This window comes from Coccomyxa subellipsoidea, assembly GCF_000258705.1.
Source record: "Coccomyxa subellipsoidea C-169, whole genome shotgun sequence".
NCBI lineage: Eukaryota > Viridiplantae > Chlorophyta > Trebouxiophyceae > Coccomyxaceae > Coccomyxa > Coccomyxa subellipsoidea.
Genome location: NW_005178035.1, coordinates 1,160,960 through 1,179,101, shown reverse-complemented (window position 1 = coordinate 1,179,101; position 18,142 = coordinate 1,160,960). Strand labels below are relative to the sequence as shown.

At 53.5% G+C, this 18,142-nt stretch overlaps 3 protein-coding genes across 3 annotated transcripts; 2 read left to right on the top strand and 1 right to left on the bottom strand.

Annotated features, from left to right (window-relative positions):
- Positions 1–459: 459 nt before the first annotated feature.
- COCSUDRAFT_47532 (ammonium transporter) lies at positions 460–6,861 on the top strand. The gene is made up of 10 exons (XM_005647666.1): positions 460–554; positions 1,688–1,879; positions 2,133–2,387; positions 2,645–2,799; positions 3,196–3,349; positions 3,668–3,887; positions 4,295–4,458; positions 4,765–4,972; positions 5,411–5,589; positions 5,965–6,861. Exons 2-10 carry the CDS (start codon positions 1,709–1,711, stop codon positions 6,022–6,024), a joined length of 1,566 nt encoding a protein of 521 aa, XP_005647723.1. The 5' UTR covers positions 460–554; positions 1,688–1,708; the 3' UTR covers positions 6,025–6,861.
- Positions 6,862–8,824: 1,963 nt separating this feature from the next.
- COCSUDRAFT_63537 (hypothetical protein) lies at positions 8,825–11,084 on the bottom strand (the record flags this gene model as incomplete). The annotated part of the gene is made up of 5 exons (XM_005647665.1): positions 8,825–9,067; positions 9,431–9,643; positions 10,009–10,140; positions 10,444–10,755; positions 11,001–11,084. The coding sequence occupies 5 exons, from the start codon at positions 11,082–11,084 to the stop codon at positions 8,825–8,827; spliced, it is 984 nt and encodes a 327-aa protein (XP_005647722.1).
- A 1,338-nt stretch (positions 11,085–12,422) lies between these two features.
- Positions 12,423–17,339, top strand: COCSUDRAFT_66202 (alpha/beta-hydrolase; the record flags this gene model as incomplete). The annotated part of the gene is made up of 6 exons (XM_005647664.1): positions 12,423–12,608; positions 12,854–13,023; positions 13,363–13,532; positions 13,979–14,190; positions 14,630–14,806; positions 15,203–17,339. 6 exons carry the CDS (start codon positions 12,423–12,425, stop codon positions 15,401–15,403), a joined length of 1,116 nt encoding a protein of 371 aa, XP_005647721.1. The 3' UTR covers positions 15,404–17,339.
- Between the last annotated feature and the right edge of the window lie 803 nt (positions 17,340–18,142).

Below are 18,142 nucleotides of genomic sequence, written 5' to 3'. Positions count from 1 at the left end.
ATGTCAAGAAAGCTGAAGAGCAATCATACGTGACACTAGAAGATGCTTCCTGATCGCGTAAATTCTGACATTTTCTGACAAGGTAAAAGAAGTGAACAAAAACAAAAATCTCTTTATTTTACCAAGGCAACGAAAATAGTTCGCCTCGTCGCGCACACTAGATGATATATTACACGGATACTGATGATGTGAAAAGGCCTTGTTACGCTAGCTAAAAAGCAGGTCTGTCTGGACCTTTGCAAGCCGCACTGATCCCGTCACAAGCTATTTATCATGAAGATCAGCAATTTAATGTATGTGCTGGCTTAGCACGAGGATTCGAGCGACACTGACCACATGTGGTGCAACCAGGCTTTCATGCAGATTCACCGCTCAGCCAGAATCCACCCTTTGCAGCACCCCATTACCTCCCCATGTGACAACAAAACATGCCATCCACATGGCCCATCATCAGATCGAGAACTGTCTTCTTCTAGCAAGGAGGAGAAAAGAGTTGTCCTGCACTGCCGCGGACGAAGGAGTGGACGGGACTGGTCACATCTTCACGTGTGCAGGTACATTCCGTGACAGCTTTGCTGGCCTGGACCATCAGGATGCGAGGGTTTGACGCAGGCGTGCTTCTTGAGCATTTGCGGAGTTCTCCTTTTCGTGAAGGACCCAACTTCTTGTAGGGGCCTTTATGCGCGACATATCACCTGGTTGAGCCTCAGACCCGCTCGCGTCCCGGCCGTCTGGCAAACGGTTAGGTTAAGAAGTTTCCGGAATGGTCCCTACTTGTCTGAGCTTTTTGGAAGCGGTCGAAGGGTAATTCTCCGGTGTCTCGTTGTACATTCATGCTGCTATATCTCCTGCCTTCTATGGTGGCCGAAAGATGGCCCAGGAGGCTGGGGTTCGTAAGGTCAGGGATGCAGCCGCCAATTTGAGTGGCCGCGTCAGCGGTGAGCTTCAAAGTCCGCTTGGTTGGTGTATAGGCCTTGCAGGCAGCCCTCATCGAGGTACTTTTGTCGTACCGATGGGCTCCTGGCTCTTTGGGAACCTAAACCCTCGCGAGGCATGGATTACTGGCACGCCGGGCGAGCTGTCGCGGCGCTTGGTCTCCCTGCAACCGATTTGTGTCATCTTAGTGGCCCGGTTTAACTCCAGACAGCTGCATAAGAGCGTCGGCAGGCTGTGTTAACCTGACTCTTTGTTTCGCCCTTCACGTGGGTGATCCACGAGGGCCCTGCTGAGGTTTGGAAAGCAGGCCTTTCGGCCGATACAGCCCGAGTATTCGGCCGCGGAGTCTCTTTGCAGAATAACCAACCCTCAGTCTGGGAGGTGTTCTCATCATAAGGATATCAGGTCCAGCCTTCCTTTGAACCCATCTTGTACATCTTTGGTTGCTCGTGGATAAGGCAGAGATTTCCACGTTCTCGATCATCAGTAATCGCCCAAGTTTGCTCCTTGGCACGGTCCCAGTTCATGCCCTGCGCTTCTGCCAAGACCTAGGTCAGGCTGCATCTGGACACTGGATACCTTTCTGCACTTGCTGGATGAGCATTCCAAATACTGGCCTCACATTACCCTTGTGCAGTAATACTTTCCACATCCTGTGCAAGGCTCTCTTTGCCTGTCAGGCCCAGCCACACAGTCATGTCAAGCCATTCTACTCTTGGACAACCCTGATGGCTGTGCTGCACTGTGCCAGGTGTGAAAAGAGGCCAGTGAGATGGCAGAAGTTGCGGCGCCCGCTCCGGCGCCCTCGCCGTTTGCCACCGAGGACTTTGTGACGTCCGCCATCACCGATGTCAGCACAGGAGGCCCCTACATTGACACCAACACCCAGTACCTCCTCTCCTCTGCCTACCTCGTGTTCTTCATGCACTGTGGCTTTGCCATGGTGCGCCCTCTCTGCCCTAATCCTTTGCAATGCTGGTCAATCAACTCTTGTCTTCTTTTCATAGCTGCTGCATGCCTTGCATAAGGCTCTACATGATTGTTCACTCGCCTGACTTGCCTGCCATCCCCTCATCGTCACCCTGTCTGCTGCCTGTTACCCAGACTAGGCATGCAAGTCTTGACTGATCGGCTCAGGGACAGTGCAAATGCAAAAGGTGGCTTGCGACTGATGGTTGCCCCATGGTGCGCCGCAGATCTCCATTGGGTGTGTGCGCGCCCGTTTCGCCCGCCATATCGCGGTGCTGATTCTGATCGACGCCTGCGCGTCGGCGCTGGGTTTCTACCTGTTCGGTTTCGCCTTTGCCTTTGGCGACAAGACCGACGCTGATGGTAACGTGGCTGGAAACCCCTTCATTGGGAGCCAGTACTTTGCCCTGCATGGCCTGGACGGCCCCACCTACTTTGCCACCGCTGTCCGCCCCTACGCCTTCTGGGTCTTCGAGTGGGCGGTGCGTGCTCTTGTCCCCGCTTCTGCGCGCATTGCACCCCCAGTGTGCTCTGATTAGGCCACCCTGGACTCTGCATTGCTGTGAGGTGGCAGTATGCACACCCCAAAAGGGCTGCTATCCCGGCGTGGCGTCCAGCAGCATTGCAAGGCTGCCTGCCTTGCCTGCTTTGTTATTACTTGCAAGCACCTGTTCCGCCAAATCAGTCTCTTCCGGAGGAGATGTTGATCAAGCGCTGAGTTGATGTTGTGGGTGCGCAGTTTGCGGCCACGGCGTGCACGATCGTGTCGGGAGCCATCGCTGAGCGCGCTCGTGTTGAGGCGTACGCGATCTACTCCTTCTTCATGGCCGCCTGGGTGTACCCCGTCATCGTCCACTCTGTCTGGTCCTCTGCTGGCTGGGCCTCCATGTTCAGGTGTGCTGCGTTCCCTCCTCCTCACCTTGCACTTGCCAACAAGCCTCTCTTCTCATGCCCACTGGCGTGCCAGCGTGGACTCGTGGCCATGTGGCAGTGCATTTTCACCTGAACGACCATCCAGTAGACATATTTGCACCTTCTTAAGTTTTGTAGCATCATGACCCTGGGCTCTGTTACCCTTCATGTGTACACCGTTCCTTTCATGTCTAGGATGTCAGTCTGCACGTCGTGTAGTTCCGTTCTGGGTCGAGCGGATACTGACATGTGGCCTCATCGTGTCATACGCTTCCACTATTTTTTCTCCTTCAGTATGGTCTTGTACAGCACAATTCCCACACCTGCACTCCTTTACATGGTATGCATGGCTAAAATGTGCGTGTGTTTTGCCTGCAGGACTGCCCCCAACTTCCTGGGTTACTTTGCCAAGGGCTCCGGCGCGATCGACTTTGCCGGCTCCGGCGCTGTCCACATGGTTGGCGGCTACGCAGCAGCTGCCGGCTGCTGGATCATTGGCCCCCGTATTGGCCGCTTCAACGCTGACGGCACCGTATGTCTTCTATTCCCAACCCTCTTGTTTAGCATATTCCTCGACACAATTCTTCAAGGCCAGAGAAGCACCACTGTTACTATGGGCTGTGCGGCAGAGCACATCCATTCTTCTGTTGTAATTGTGCCTCCTGTTTGCTGATCAACTTGGATCCTTGTAAGCTACGGTAATTCCTGTGCTTGCCTTTCAGTACCGTGTGCGGGTGTTTTTATTAGGGCATAATCACAACTGGGAACGAGTGAGGTTGCGGCTGCAAGAATACAATCTGCACACTAGAGCTGAAGTTGCGCGCTGACACGGTGCCGGCTGCTGCTGCAGGCCAATGACTTTGCAGGCCACAACTCCTCGCTGTTTGTGCTGGGCGTGATGATCCTGTGGTTCGGCTGGTACGGATTCAACCCCGGCTCCCAGCTTGTGCTGGTGGGCGGAACCAACTCCTTTGCCGTCTCCGTCTGCGCCGTGACCACCACGCTTGCCCCTGCAGCCGCCGGCCTTTCATCCCTCTTGACAAAGGCCATCGTGACCCACTTCACCACCGGTGAGCTCCCTCTCGCTGCACTCTCCGCACAGACACAACCTGCCTTTGTGCTCGTGTCCCCAGCCGGTGCATTGTGCAGGGTGTTAGCGCAGCTGCGGCACTGCTGCAATGTCATGCAATCTGTTTGTACTAGGCTATCGTTGATTATCGTTGAATTATCTGCCTTGCCGTACACACAGCTCGATGGAGCTCGTCCCAGGACACTCACAGGAGGCAGCTGTAGCGGTGTTCGAGGGGTTGTGATATTTATGATAGATTTGCACAGCTGCATCCTTGCATGTTTCTGAAATAGGCCGCACGGCTGCTGAATGTGGGCTCTAGAGCGTATCTCGAGTGCTGCACGAGCTCTTTACAGGCTGTCATCATTTGCACAGCTGCCTGACAGGCTGTTTTGTGACTTGTGACAGGCAAGCATGTGTACGACGTGGGTGTCATGGGCAACGGCGCGCTGGCTGGACTGGTCGCCATCACCTCTGGCACATCCACCGTGTACCCCTGGGCCGCCCTCATCATCGGTGGTATTGCCGGCTCCCTCTACGTCTTCGCCTCCTGGGTCTCCATCAAGCTCAAGGTGCGCAGCATGTGTTAAGCCTGTCTCCCCTGCCGAGTGGGAATAACCCATTTCAGCACATGTTAGGGCGCAGTGGAATACAAAAGCTGTCGGCCGCGGCACTGCGCCAACACGTGCCCGGTTTGAAGCTGTGGCTTTCCACACCTTCAAATTGGTGGAGACTATTGAGCGGACATTCTCTCTGATGACCCTCTCGTGCATGGCTCAGTCTGGCTTTCTGTCGACCTGTCTGCAAGTGGGTTCCTTTCTTTTGTCAGCGAACTGCAACGACACCAATTTGCTGACGTGGCATGACTGGTACGACAGCTGGACGACCCTCTGGACGCCATTGCCGTGCACGGCTGGAACGGAACATGGGGAGTGCTTGCGGTTGGCTTCTTCGCCAGCGAGACCCTGATCACCAACTCGTACGGCCTAAACCAGGACGGCGAGGTGCGCCCCTACGGCTGCTTCTTCCCCGGCGGCAACGGCGCCCTTCTCGCCGCGCAGATCGCCTACGCCCTCTGGATCGCCGGTGCGCACCTGATCTGGCTCTTCCCTCTCTCTGTGCTCCAAGGTCAGCACACTTGCGGAGTCCCTGACAAGCAAGGCAGAGCACCCCGCAACCCAGCCTGGAAAGGGCTGGTGGTGAAGGCAAAGCAAGCAGATTTACCCCTTTGAGCTGCACAACAGAGTTAATAGCTGCATGAGAATATAACACAGGCGCGAGGTTGCAGCTTGCAGACGGTAGAACGTAGTTGCCCACTCGCCGGATTCAGCTGATGCTGGTCAGGGCACGAAAAGCCTATTTGTTAAGTGCTGGCACCAAATTAACAGTCTGCCTGCAGCACGTCCAATAATTAGGGCATCAGCAGGGACCAAATAGCAGTGCCGTGTGAAGCTGTCAGGCAGACATTGCAAGGCAAGGCTTGTGTTCCAGTTGCTAATCGTGGCTTCACATGCATGTGCGCAGGCTGGGTGCTGGGCAACATGATCCCGTTCTGGCTGCTGCTCAAGTACACCGGGTTGCTGCGCGCAACGGCCGACGAGGAGGCTCTGGGCCTGGACTCCAGCCACCACGGAGGCTCCGCCTACGCCGGAGGCATGGAGGACGACAAGTCCCACACCAACGGCGCCGCCGGTGTCAGCTCGGTGAGCCATCCATCTCGCTGAACAGCTTTGCTGATCGATTGAATGGAGGAACGAGTGAAGCCTGTCTAGTGCATGTACGGACCTATAAAAGAGGTCGCACAAGATGTTCTGCACCTGCGCAAATGTCACACTCACAGTGGCGCTGAGCTGTGGCAGGCCTTCCAAGGAAGGACGCTTGATGTGTCCAAGTCATGCCGCCTTGCTGGTCCTCCTCACTTTGACCTTGTTGCTGCACCCGTTGCAATGCCGATGCTTGGTGTGAGCTTGATGCCCTAGGACAGAATTCTGGCGGGGCCAGCAGGTATCAGCTTGGGTTACTCTGTGTGTTGCATTGTCCATTGCCCGGTGCTGAAGGTGTCCTTGTGTGCTGCGCAGTCCGAGTTCGCCGAGCTGAAGGCGGAGATCGCCGCACTGAAGAAGGCCCAAGCCGCCTGAATTGCCAAGCCCCAATTCTGACCGACGCTCCACCAACAGTTGACTTCAGCCCGTTGTCTCGGCCCCGTGTAGGATGATTGTCAGTACAGCAATTAGTGTGCCAGCCTCGAGCCACTGCTGGTTGCTCAGGCTGCGGATGTCCATGATGTATCATGTGCCCATGCACTCTTTTGGTTTTTGAATTCGAATTTGCCGCTGTGAGCGGATGCCCTCGTGATGATGTGGGGTGAGGTGAACCCACGAGTAAGGACGGTACATAATATTAGGTTGACGGGATGGGCAAGTGATGCTGACTGTCAGCACTGGCAGGGTGCCAACATGGTTACTAAGACTGACTCACCTTTTTGGCGCCAGGCGCACACGTCCTGAAGTGCAGCAAGTAAGCACGGCACAAGTTATGTGCGATGTTTGCCCTGTGGCCTCTTGAGGAGGCGGGCAGGCATTGGTATATTGGTTTTCTCCTTCCTATTTCCCTGCTGCATTTGCTGTGCACGGCCCATTCCCACAAGGTGTTTTGGGGTGAACATGGGATCTGGCCAAAGTAGGCGACCATTGACGAATGCTGCGATTCCACTGTGCTGAGGCTTGTGAACGCAGCGGCAGTGACTGGTGCAAATCCTTGGGAGCATTCTTTGGTTGACCAGCAGCGCTCTTCCTGAGATCACTGGCAATGGCATGGGCTCTCGGGGATATGCTTGCGCTGTCGCTGCGTGCTCGTCTGCCCTGGGTATCAGTGTGTCAGGCCATGGGACTACCTATTATTTAACTTCCTTGTCATGACCCCTCACGCATGATGCACTGGCAGATGTGCGTGTAAGGATACATCGTTACTTGATCTTAGCAAGTCCAAACCTTGGACTCCAAACCCACATAAAGATGGTTGACAGTGAATAAAGGAACAGCATTTCATGCACATGCATTGGCTGGGCACGCTTCAAGCCATATGTGGTGTCTCTCTGAAGTTTATCTCAAGAAGAGAGTCGTGACATTTTACAAGGACAGTGCTACCTATGAACTTGGCGTTTTGCCCAACTTGGAAATTTGAAACACCCTGCAGGTTCCCTGGTCCATACAGTGACACCACACTCAAATTCTACTTCAAATTCTGGGACTTCATGTACTGTGCTGTCATACGTCCAAATGGGCAACGCAGAAAATAGTCATCTCTGGCGTGTGGTATCCCCACACCCTATCACTTTTGCCTCTTTCACGAAATAATACTTTAATTTCATGAGGCATGCCAATTTGTCGAGGCCTGTTATGCTACTATCCATGTATATACCCATAAGTGCATCAGCGCCTAAACATTGCATGTCGTTGTGTTCTGCATCACTCTGATTGAAAAGAACTTAACGCCAGCATGGCACAAGGCATTCTGCTGAGTGGCATTCTTTGTCTTGAATCCCACTCTTGCATGTTGCTTTTAGCATGCGCACAGGTCTCAACCTTGTGGTTCAAGCATGCCCACGAGCCTTGCGTCCTTCCAAGCTGGATCCGACACACTTTTTTGTTCTGTTGCACAGAAGAGTTCTACTTGCGTATCACTCGACAGAATGTACAGCACCTTCCTCACTGTTTGACTCAGAGTGGCAGGTGTGAAAACCAGCGACAGTCCTAAGCTCTGAAACAATGTTCACAGCTCTCTCCATGTCGAGTGGCTTGGTGTGTCTGACAACAGCCCTAACACTGCAGCTGAGCACAGGCACTACAGGGCCCTACAAGGCTCTCTCGCATGGAGGATGTGCTGTCTGCTGAGAATTCAGTTGACACACACCACCATAAATCTTTGTCTGATCCAGAGTTGCCTCCCTTTAAGGGAGGAGGCACTGGCGCTCCAACTGGAGCACCTACCCTCAGAAAAAATGCAAGGGGGGGAAACCAACACACTGAACACCTCTTCTTGGGCAACATGCCAGAAGAACCTTTTGAATGACAGAAAAACAGGCACCCTGCGCAAGGACCAAGCCTTGTGCCAAGGCGTGCCCGACAGTACTAGAACAGTTCTGCTGACTGCCTGAGGAGGGTATCCTGCATGTTGCAGCAGTGCACGCATGCAGCCCCCCTCTGCTAAGGGGTTTGTGGTGCAAACTTTGTACAGGCTGCAGAAGAAACCCCTTAGCAGGTTCAGGCAAAAATGGTACCAGTGCTGTGAGTCTGACTTGCTGCTCTATGTACTCAAGACACCTCTCTACTCTGTTGTATCTGACCAGTTCTCTACTGATTTCTCACTTCACAGCACACCTTGTGCCGTGCCTTGAAAACACTGTACAAAGGCCTCCGGCCGTGTAGTTAGCTGGAAAGCAGAGTGCTCTAGAGCTGCGCATGCTTTCCACCTTCTGACACACTAGAATGCCCGAGGCAATCTTTGCCTCACAAAAAGTCCAACACTGCTGAAACCGCAAGCGCCCCAAAGACAGAGTCTTTGGTGGTCGCCTGGGTATGTTATCGGCGTTTTTCGCCAGGAAAAGTGTCACTGAGCGCCGGTGTTTAAAGAACCAAAACCGCTCTGCAACTAGAAAATTAGCTCTTCGAAAACAGTGCTGAGAGAAAAGAGAAAAAGACTCGCTTGACTGGGTTTGCACTGGCGCGCAAAACAAGTCATGCACCACTGCTACTGCCTGGACTTGGATCCTTGGCCCTGACTCACTCCGCTCCTGAAGGGTTACTGCTGGTGCGCCTCTAAGTGACATAGGTAGAACCTCTGCCATGTCACTGATTGCTGATTAGGCTTTCTTTGCGCCCCCGGGTGTTGGGGGAAATGTTACATTAGCCAGGTGAGCCTATCCAGGCTGTGGCGGCTCTAAAGCTGGGGGGTCTCTGCCTCCGGCTGCTGCGGCTGCGGCTCCTCGACGGGGATGGGCATGATGCCGTCGGCGGCTGTGGGGCAGGTGGGGAAGCTGGCGGAAGCTTGGTCCGCCTTCCAGACGAGGCGGTCGCGCAGGAACTCGCGCTTGGCGCTGTGGCCGACTCGGTAGTTGGCGTGCACCCAGGCCGGGTCCATCCCGCTCGCGCTCGCAGCCGCCTCGCTGCGTTTGTAGTCCACCTGCGCGCAGCACAGAAAATATTCAATATATGTTGTTGCGCTCGGTGTTTCGCAACATTGGGGGCACATGCTTGCAATGCCTGCGCAGAAGCTTTATATCGAGCAGGGCGAGAAAGAAGAGTTAAGAGCTGACGTCAACTGGATGATGCCAATTTTGAGTGTTTGCATTGGGGTGCTGCAAGGTGGTTCAAGGCAGATTGTGCACATCAAGGAGCATATCCTTTCCAGCAAAGAAAATTGCCACAGCACCCGCCAGGTTGCAGCTCTTGTATTTGAACTACAAGAACTGCATCGGTGATGCTCAGTCTTGAAGAGATATTTCAGTTTCGAAAACCAGTTTTGCGCATTCAAAGGGCGGCGCACCAGCTCGATGAGAGCGCCGTGGGGGTAGAGCTGCTTGGGCATGATGAAGTAGTCTATGGTGCGGTGCAAGCCGGAGCCGGAGAAGACGCGGTTGAAGGCGCCCTGGTTGTTGTTGTTCAGCTCGATGCACATGTCGTGCCAGTCCGCCAGCAGCTGCTGCGCACGCGCCGTCGGACGGAAGTACATCAGCCCCGTGCATGCGTTCTCCGTCTCCTGTTTTATTGCACGTGCACAAAACCCTCAGCACTTAGCTTACTGTCTGAAGTTGAGCTGGACAGTACTGATATTCTTGTAGATCTCCAGGTCCTTTCTTGCTACCAGTATGATGTCTGGCAAGAATCTGCCTCTCTAATCATGTTCAACCACTTGTCGAGCACGGCCTTTCGACGCCAAATGCATGCGTCCAATGAGGAACGACTGCTGCTAAAGTTTGTAGTTCTCTATGGGCAGGAAAATCGACATGCGCCATTCAGGCATTCGGCAAACACACCCTTGGTGAAGGCCCCCAGCTGTGTGGCCAGCAAGTCTTGCATGCAAATTGCGGCATGCAGGGGGCAATAGTGGAGGGGGAGTGTCACCTGCTCGTTCTCGGTCTCAGAGTCATCCACGCCGACATAGTCGAGGCCCTGGGGTGCGAGTGCAAAGAAGTTCTTGAGCCACACAGCGTCCATGTCAGACCAGAGCACCTCGTAGCCCAAGTCCAGTACCATCTGCAGCAGACAGCACACAGCGCCACCTCAGATCTCTTGACATTCCCAGAGACATCCCAAAAGGCGCTGAACTTCTGCACATGACTGGGAAGTGTCCTCCGAGCATGCTCCTTGTGACATGTGCCCCTCAAGAGCATACTGGGATCCATCTCTGTTGGGCTCACAGATCCGGCTGGTCAGGATGAGACACAGCTGCAGCAGTCAATTGGGGTGCTTGGCAGGCCGGTGGTAAAGCCTTCTCTTGGAACTTGAATCTCCAAATTTGATACACATGGGATGAGCAGCAGGGGGAGAAGCACTGACCTGCAGGTAGGAGGGGCGCGCGCAGGCGACCTTGGTGAAGGCAGCAGAGCCCCATTCGTAGAGGGCGTTGCCACTGGAGAGGGCCTCGTTTGTGAAGGCCGAGGCTGGCAGGGCGTGGCCTGGGTAGCGCTCCTCAAGGAACTTGAGGGCAGTCTCGTCCTCTGCGATAGTCAGCCAGTTGGTGAGGCCCAGGGCCTCCACGTGGGTGATCCAGTTGACGGCAAACTCCAGGTAGCCGCAGGAGGTCTGTGTCAGGATGACCTTGTTGTCGACCGCCACGGCAGCCACTCGCTCCTGCAGCAGGGAAATCTCCTGCACAGATGGAGGTGCGTGTCAGTCAAAAAGAAAAGGCGGTGTCAACGAGGGCAACAAGAACAGCATTCTCATCGCTGCTAAATTAAGCCGGCGCAAACTCGGCGGCATTCCGAGGAGACAGTCTTCCTCGATGACATTCAGAGACGCAGAAATTCATAGGGTGCCCCAATCGGATAAACACAACGTGTCTGAGGTGCAGATGTGCCTAAATCCACGCCCAAGCAAGCGAGACGGAGGCGTACCGGCTCTGTCGAGTCTCTGTCGATGGGGCGACCTTCCGTAGCTGTGAGGACCAGGAGAAGAATCGTCAGAAGTCCTGCTGTCATTCCGCTACGGTGCGTGTTCATCCCGGCTCCTGTTCATCAGTGAGTGCCCAATCGTTAGCAAACTTAAGTTCCCTTTGACGGAGGCCACCACTAGTAGCCGGCACCACGAACAAGGTATTCAAGCTTGCAATTCCTTGTGCCGTGGACGCACGGCGCACAAGAAAGAAGCTCAACATCTTTGTATGACCCACCTTCTTCTTGCCCGGTTCTTGCAGTAATTATAACTTGTGGCTGCCCTTCTTTTCCTCGAATTCCTGCCCTGCAACCGAGAAGGAAAACGCGGTCGAAGGCCAGATCTCTGTCTATATGCCAATGTAACCGAAATGATCTAAAACAAAAATAAAGATATAGCCTTTCAATGCAACACACATATTCATCGTTCCGGAAATACGCCGTCGATCTTCCGGAGAGACTAAATTGCGAAGTTCGTGTCGGAGCACCTTGCTTTGCAACACACCGTGTGGACTCCCACAACTAGCTAAGAGACCACGACATAAGCATAGCTCTTATTCCTGTAAGTTGGCGTGAAGGATTTGAGGCAGTGGTGCACGTCCTCTCCCGAGCACTCATTGCTGCCAAATTTAAGGCTCTGCCGCAGTTGCTCGGAAGGAGTCTTGCGCACCTTTGGCCAAGTAGTGGGACTTTGCTGATGGTCTCCTCGCACGATCCGACGCTTCCTATTCCTGTCGTTGGAAATGCTGATGTCAAGGAGCAATCGGCGTCATCATGCGGCCCTCGCAAAAGATTGCGTGAATCTGAAGGGGTTCCGGAACTCCGAAATTCTTATCCAAATTTGGCTTTTGAGAATGAAAAGGTCTTCGCTTGAAAGTGTACTGCGATGCGCTTTGATGATGCATCAGATCCAAGATACCACAATCAAGTTGAAAGACAGTCGCAGGATCCGATGCGTAGATTGACGGAGAAAAGGAAGAAAAGCTAAAGGTAGTTTACTCCCTGCTACTAGCTTCCAGCGCGTCACAGTACTTGAAAGGAAGCACACATTTTACTGTTGAATGAGCAGCTTCTTACATGATATTATACATCCAAAGCTATTACCTGATGTGCATGCATACAACGTTACCTCCAGGACACCCTATGATGTCTTCATTGTCACTATTCTTGGAAGCAAAGCACATCTTAAGCAATTTCAGTATCTGATGATGTACCCAATGGTGCATCTTCCTGATAGTCTAGAGGACTGGCTTGTAGACGTAGAAGTACCTCAATTTAAGAGACCACAGCTGTCATCTAGGTGTAGGCGCCATGTGGAGGTTCTGGCAGTGGTCCCTGACCATAGCTGTGCCGGCTGCGATAGCGGTGGCGCTCCTGAGCAAGCCGATGGAACCGCCGCCTCCAGTGCGCGAAGATAGGCGCTTCACAACCCCAGACGCCCGCAGCATTGCCTATGAGATCAGAGGAGACCTTGCTGCGAAGCACGTTGTCTTCTGGAACCACGGTATCATCTCCAGCAGGCACGCTCCTGAGCCAGCCGTTCAATCAGTCACTGACATTGCTTCCAGCCAAGTCAGGGCTGATGCAATGCCTGATTCTGACCTTCAGAGCCAGAGCCCAGCATGACATATAACCATTTGGAGATACATTGGGGGAGCACCTCACCTCCTGGCAAGCCATGCTACGCCCTCAGATGCTGCGTCATGTGCATCACGGCTGAGCAATATGTGATTCTGCTAGTGTATAGCTCAGGCTCCACTGCCCAGAGTTCTACCTTGAGTATGCTGAGTTTAGGGAGCGCCCTCGCATGCAAGCAGGCCGGCAAGGGGCACCAGCAGTCTCCTGACACCTGGGCAATGATGTCATGCATGCGCTGTCACAGGTATGAGGTCATGTCGACAGATGAGGATCTGCTGGGGGAATTGGACATGGTGCTCATCGGCGTCGACCGGCCTGGCTATGGCGGCAGCGACCCGCACCCCAACAGGTCAGAACTGTCCCTATCTCCTGTTCTCGAACTCTCTTCTTCTTGTGAACTTCCTTTTACTAGGCAGTGCAAAGCATCAGAGACAGATTGCCTTGAAGATGGAGAGAGCGCAGCGTGGCATGGGCAACACCAAATGCCTTCCCTTTTGTGGCCTCACGCCTGCTTGATGGAAGGCATCTAGCCAGCAGGAGCAGTGCAGCCTCTTTTTGCTTCTCTTGATGGCAGAGTATTTATTACAGCATATGAGGTCGCTAGGGTAGTTTTGTCGGATCAAGATGTAAGTGGTGGCATTGAGAAGAAATGTATGCAGAATGCCGATGTGATCTGTAATATTCGCAGGACTTTCAGGAGCTACGCGGAGGATTTGGGGGGCCTGGCGGACCACCTGAAGGCCCCCCAGTTTTTTGTGGTGGGGGTGTCGGGGGGAGGCCCCTACGCGTACGCGGCCGCGCACTTCCTGCCGGACCGAGTGCGCGGCGTCATGACGATCAGCACCCTTGCTCCCGCCAGTGAGTGACTTAAATTCAAATCACAGACTTCAATGCGAAACACTCACTTGCCTGTATATTTTGTAAATCCGACAGGTCATGTGCTTGAAGGAGCTGGACCTCCAAGACGAGGGCTTGCCTTGCTGTGGCTTGCTGGGCCAAGCTCAGAGGGTATTTTTGTGCTGCATTGTATTGGCCTCATTGAAAACTCTGCCATTGGAAAAGTGGCCAAGATGCAGCTGAAACACTCATGCCATATGCCTGACACCCATGGGAAGAAGGGCGGCCTCGATTGGAAGGCAATCCTTGAAATCACCGGCATCCTTACTGACGCAGTGAGAGATGGATGCCCCTCTTGGAATGATTTAAGGGATGTATGTATCTGTCATATTCTGCGACACACCTGTCCCTGATACATTAGAAAGGCGTATTATTTTAGCAGTGATAATTATCTATCTGGCATGCAGACATGATGACGGCGGAGGAGGAGGCGAGGCATTTTGCAGAGATGGATTCGGTGGGCGAGACGCTGGCGCGGCTGTTCCGGCGGCACCGGTCTCTGGCGCGCACCGTGCGCTCGGCCGCGCAGTCAGCCGCCGGCGGCCGGGCGCTGTTCCACGCGTTCCTGCAGCCGCTCGCCAGCAACTGCCTCCGCCTCATGGCCGAGAATGACAGGCACGTGCATAATTGCTGCTAAACTTCTCGGAGGGAGATTTTTGGGATAGCATTCGCCAGAGCCTCATGGCTGAGGATGAGAGGAGCGCTCGCAATCCACCACCCCAATCATCTCCTAGCTTCTTGAGGTTACCGTTGGAAAGGGGAGCCGCATTGCCTCCGCTGCAGCGAGAAGAATTGCGCTGCAAAAGACTGCGAGATGCAATGTGCTTGCTGGCCATGATGGGTACATGCTCAGGAGGGGCAGCCGGAATATTAAAGAGATTGTTGAACTTCTCACTGCAGTGAGACATGCTGACTCCCGCCGATGCAGAACAGAGAGCAACCCACTCCTCCACCCGCGAATTTCTTAGTGGGCTACAAGGCGTTGAGGTCAGGAATTGTGGCGGCCGGAATCGAGGAGGCGAAGAAGTGTGCTGGGGTGTGGCAGGAGGTGCATTGAGGAGGAGCATCGGGAGTACACAGAGCTGATAGTGCCGGAGAGCTTGCGGCAGCGCACGGCAGCCATGTTCTTTGACGACGTATGGCTCTTCGAGCAGCCCTGGGAGTTTGACGTGCGCGCAATCCGGCCGGACATTCAGCGCAGCACTCACATCTGGCACGGCACCGGAGACAAGCAGGTGCCGCTCACATGACTGCTCTAGTACCTGTCTGTAAGATTGGGCTGCGCTCGCTCTCGTGTCATTTCACCAGGAAGAGGTGGTTCACGCTGTAATGCATAAAGTGCTTGATGTTACTTTTGTGCACGTGGAAAGTACTTCCACTCCTGACGCATCTCCTGATACTCTTGATTGTCACTGTCTGTCCCCGCCCCCGCCCAAGCAACAGGCGCGGAGTGTGTCTTGTGAATGAATAGGCACGGCCAGCTACATGATGCAACACGAGTCTCTTGCTTGGCAAAGGCCATACAGTACAATCTACGACCAAGGGTGATGAGGATGAGTGGGGATGGGCTTGTGCACAGAAGAGCAGTTGTTTGTTGTCAGGCAGATTGAAAGTTACTTTGCTGCATGCAGGTTCCCTGGGTGGCAGCAAATGTGCTGCACCGGCTGATGCCGGCAGCGCATTTGCACCTAGTGGATGGCGGGGGACACTTTGCTTACTACGTCTGTGACAAGAAGACGCAGCGGCAGGCTCTTGAGAGTCTTCTCAAGTCGGGCGCCAAGCTCAAAGAGGATGCAAGGCCCCCCATCATCATGCACAACCCAAACATCTGAATATTAGGAACAGCTCGGTGAGCAACAGAGCAATCGGCTCAAATTTGGGCCCCTTGATTCATCTTCTCATATGAATGGATCAACTCTTCTTTAGCATACGAGGTATGTCATCTCTGTTGCTTTTCATTCTGTAGATCCAGGACTCTGAATATCAAGTAGAGGTGTCCGTGGTGTCCTCCTTTGTAGTAGACTAGGTATGATCTGAAAGTGTAGCATTTTCTCTACATCGTAAGAATGTGCTCTTCAGCTGTTTCCCGGCAATCCTATTTTCCGGCACTGAGCCAGCTAGGTAGTTTTAGGACTCGGGAAACCTTGCAGCTCTGGTGCCAGCCTATGCTGCCAGCACTCATGACCCAATCGGCAGCAGTTTTTCAGGTGTCAGGATGATCTCTGCTTGTGCAGACGGGCAATTTCCATCGGTCTTCTACACAGGGCCAAAAGCAAAGCACCCTAGCATGCAGTGGGAAACAAAGAGTGCAATATTAAAGCCCAGCCGGGCTCTGATTGTATACTACTGATCCAAAGGCCAGCATGTGAAATGGGTACAACTTGAGAGGTGTTTCTCTATCATGAGATTCTCAGAGCGCGCTTTACAGATAAGCTCCATTCAACACGGTAGCATGGCTGTATGGAAAAGCTTGAGAAATATCTTTACAAGTGTCTGCACTCAAATTGCCACAAGGCAGCATGCTGTGTTCGTCATTCTTTCCATTTGTAAGACCTGGTATGTACCTCCAAATCCATCAGCATTCATATGCGCATGTAAAGAAGCTTCAATCTGCACGCTATTCTGCACAGTCTTTGAACTCAACTCTGAAGTGAAAAATGCACATGCACCAAGAGAATCTCCAATGTGCAGAGTTTTCTGCAAACCACTGGACATTGATAACCTGCCCTCAGGAGCACCTCCAAATCATCACAGAACATTTGATCAAAACCGTTGAAGACACTGTTTGACAATCCTGATCTCGGCAATGCTCACTCTCTCAAAGCAGTGAGGAGAAAGACACGGTCTTCACAAGGTTTCGGCCATATGAAACAGACTGCTGTGCAATTATGCAGAGCACTACACGCACAAGAACACAGCTCACCACCGCAGAGAGTTGAAGTGCCTGTGACTGTTACTTCTTATTTCATCAGACTCCTCTACACCAAATGCACAAACTGAATTGGATGCAGAGGCATCAAGATCAGCTGTCTGAGATGAACAAAACACTTCTGGCAAAGAAGCAGCACATGAAAGGACTGCACACAGAAGAGAACCTGGCCAGACAATCAAGCTTTCATCACTGCAATATAACATCTACATGAGTATCACACGCACAATGCTGCCTTAACACACTCAAAACACAAGCTTCCGCTGCTGCTGATGCACTGTGGGCTCACTCTGTAGTCTACCTTCTTTCTCTACACCTGATGATACCTCTGCATTGCGCTGCCCTTTTTCTGCTCTGGCATCTTTTATGCTGCAACTGCAGTCAGCGGATGACTTTTCAATCTGTCCAGTTCTGCATGCATGCGCTGATCTACTTCAAACAAACTTGAGGCCCCACTAACCAGATCCAAGTTTGACTGCATCTACTCCTAATTTGCGGGTCTCCCAATACAACTATTGAGTTGTACTTCAGAGGCCCTGTACAGCAATTCTGCCTTCTACCGATCCTCACATGCCACACCAGGTGCCACATCACCCGCCACATCTGTTGCACATCTATTACCCCTTTTCAAACCAAACGTCATGACATGATCACATAATCATTTCAAGATCACATAAACACATCATCCTGCCTCTGCCACATCACCACGTCAGCGCACAGCTTGAGGCGCATCCACATCAGCCGCCATATATGTAGCCCCCGCCCCTACTTCAACCACCATGACATGATCACGTGATGACATCATCCGGCGACCGCCACATCAGCGGCCACGTCAACGCGCGGCCGCAGGCGCATCCACATGCCGCCCCCGGGCTGCAGCGTGAGCCGGTTGATTTCGCGCGCGTCCACGCCGGCCGGGCCGCCCATGCGCGGCGCCAGTTCAAACGTGAAGTGCGCCGCCAGCCGCGCCACCGTCGTGTCGTGCATTATGCGCGCCAGCGACTGCCCGATGCACCTGCGATAAACACATCCGATCCAGCGATCATCTCAAGAATGTCCAGCACGGCTGGAGTCTGAGGAGAGCTCTTTCAAATGGCCAACTTGGTTGGGTGCAACCCAAAAGCCCATATGTGATCTTCACCAGCCCCAGAAGCAGCCTGCTTGCTCCTCCAGGCTGCTCCTCTGGAGTAGGAAGTGAGCTTGCGCTGCCTCATAAATGTCAAAATAGTACATGATCCAAAGATGTCCTCACAAGCATGCTAGGTGGGTTGCATACCCACAAACAGAAGGAATGCTCCTGGTCCAACACAGACCACCTGCCAACAGATGCTGTAATACAACGATGGAAGGCCGGAAAAGGGCGTAGGGCGCACTGTCTGGGCCCGGTGCTGAAGGGCAGGAAGCGTTTGGGGCCGGTGGCAGCGGCGTCCTTGGCCGCCTCCGACCCGGGGGAGCCGGGCGCCACCGGAGCCCTGAGCGCAGCCGACGCGATTGGAATGTCCTTAGAGGCTGCCAGCTCAGCAGAGGGCACCGCCCACCTCTCCTGCAGCACATTTCTCTCATGGCATCCAAGGCTCATTTTAATTTGATTTTGAACCTTAGAAAGGGTTGCACGCTCTTGGTGGCCCGGATGAAAATCAAG

What these genes read in the sequence shown, in the direction of transcription:
- COCSUDRAFT_47532 (XM_005647666.1), top strand. Translation starts at nt 1,709, where the DNA reads ATGGCAGAAGTTGCGGCGCCCGCTCCGGCGCCCTCGCCGTTTGCCACC. An exon ending in GCTTCAACGCTGACGGCACC is followed by an intron (nt 3,350 to 3,667) that starts GTATGTCTTCTA and finishes CTGCTGCTGCAG; the next exon opens with GCCAATGACTTTGCAGGCCA. An exon ending in GGGTCTCCATCAAGCTCAAG is followed by an intron (nt 4,459 to 4,764) that starts GTGCGCAGCATG and finishes CTGGTACGACAG; the next exon opens with CTGGACGACCCTCTGGACGC.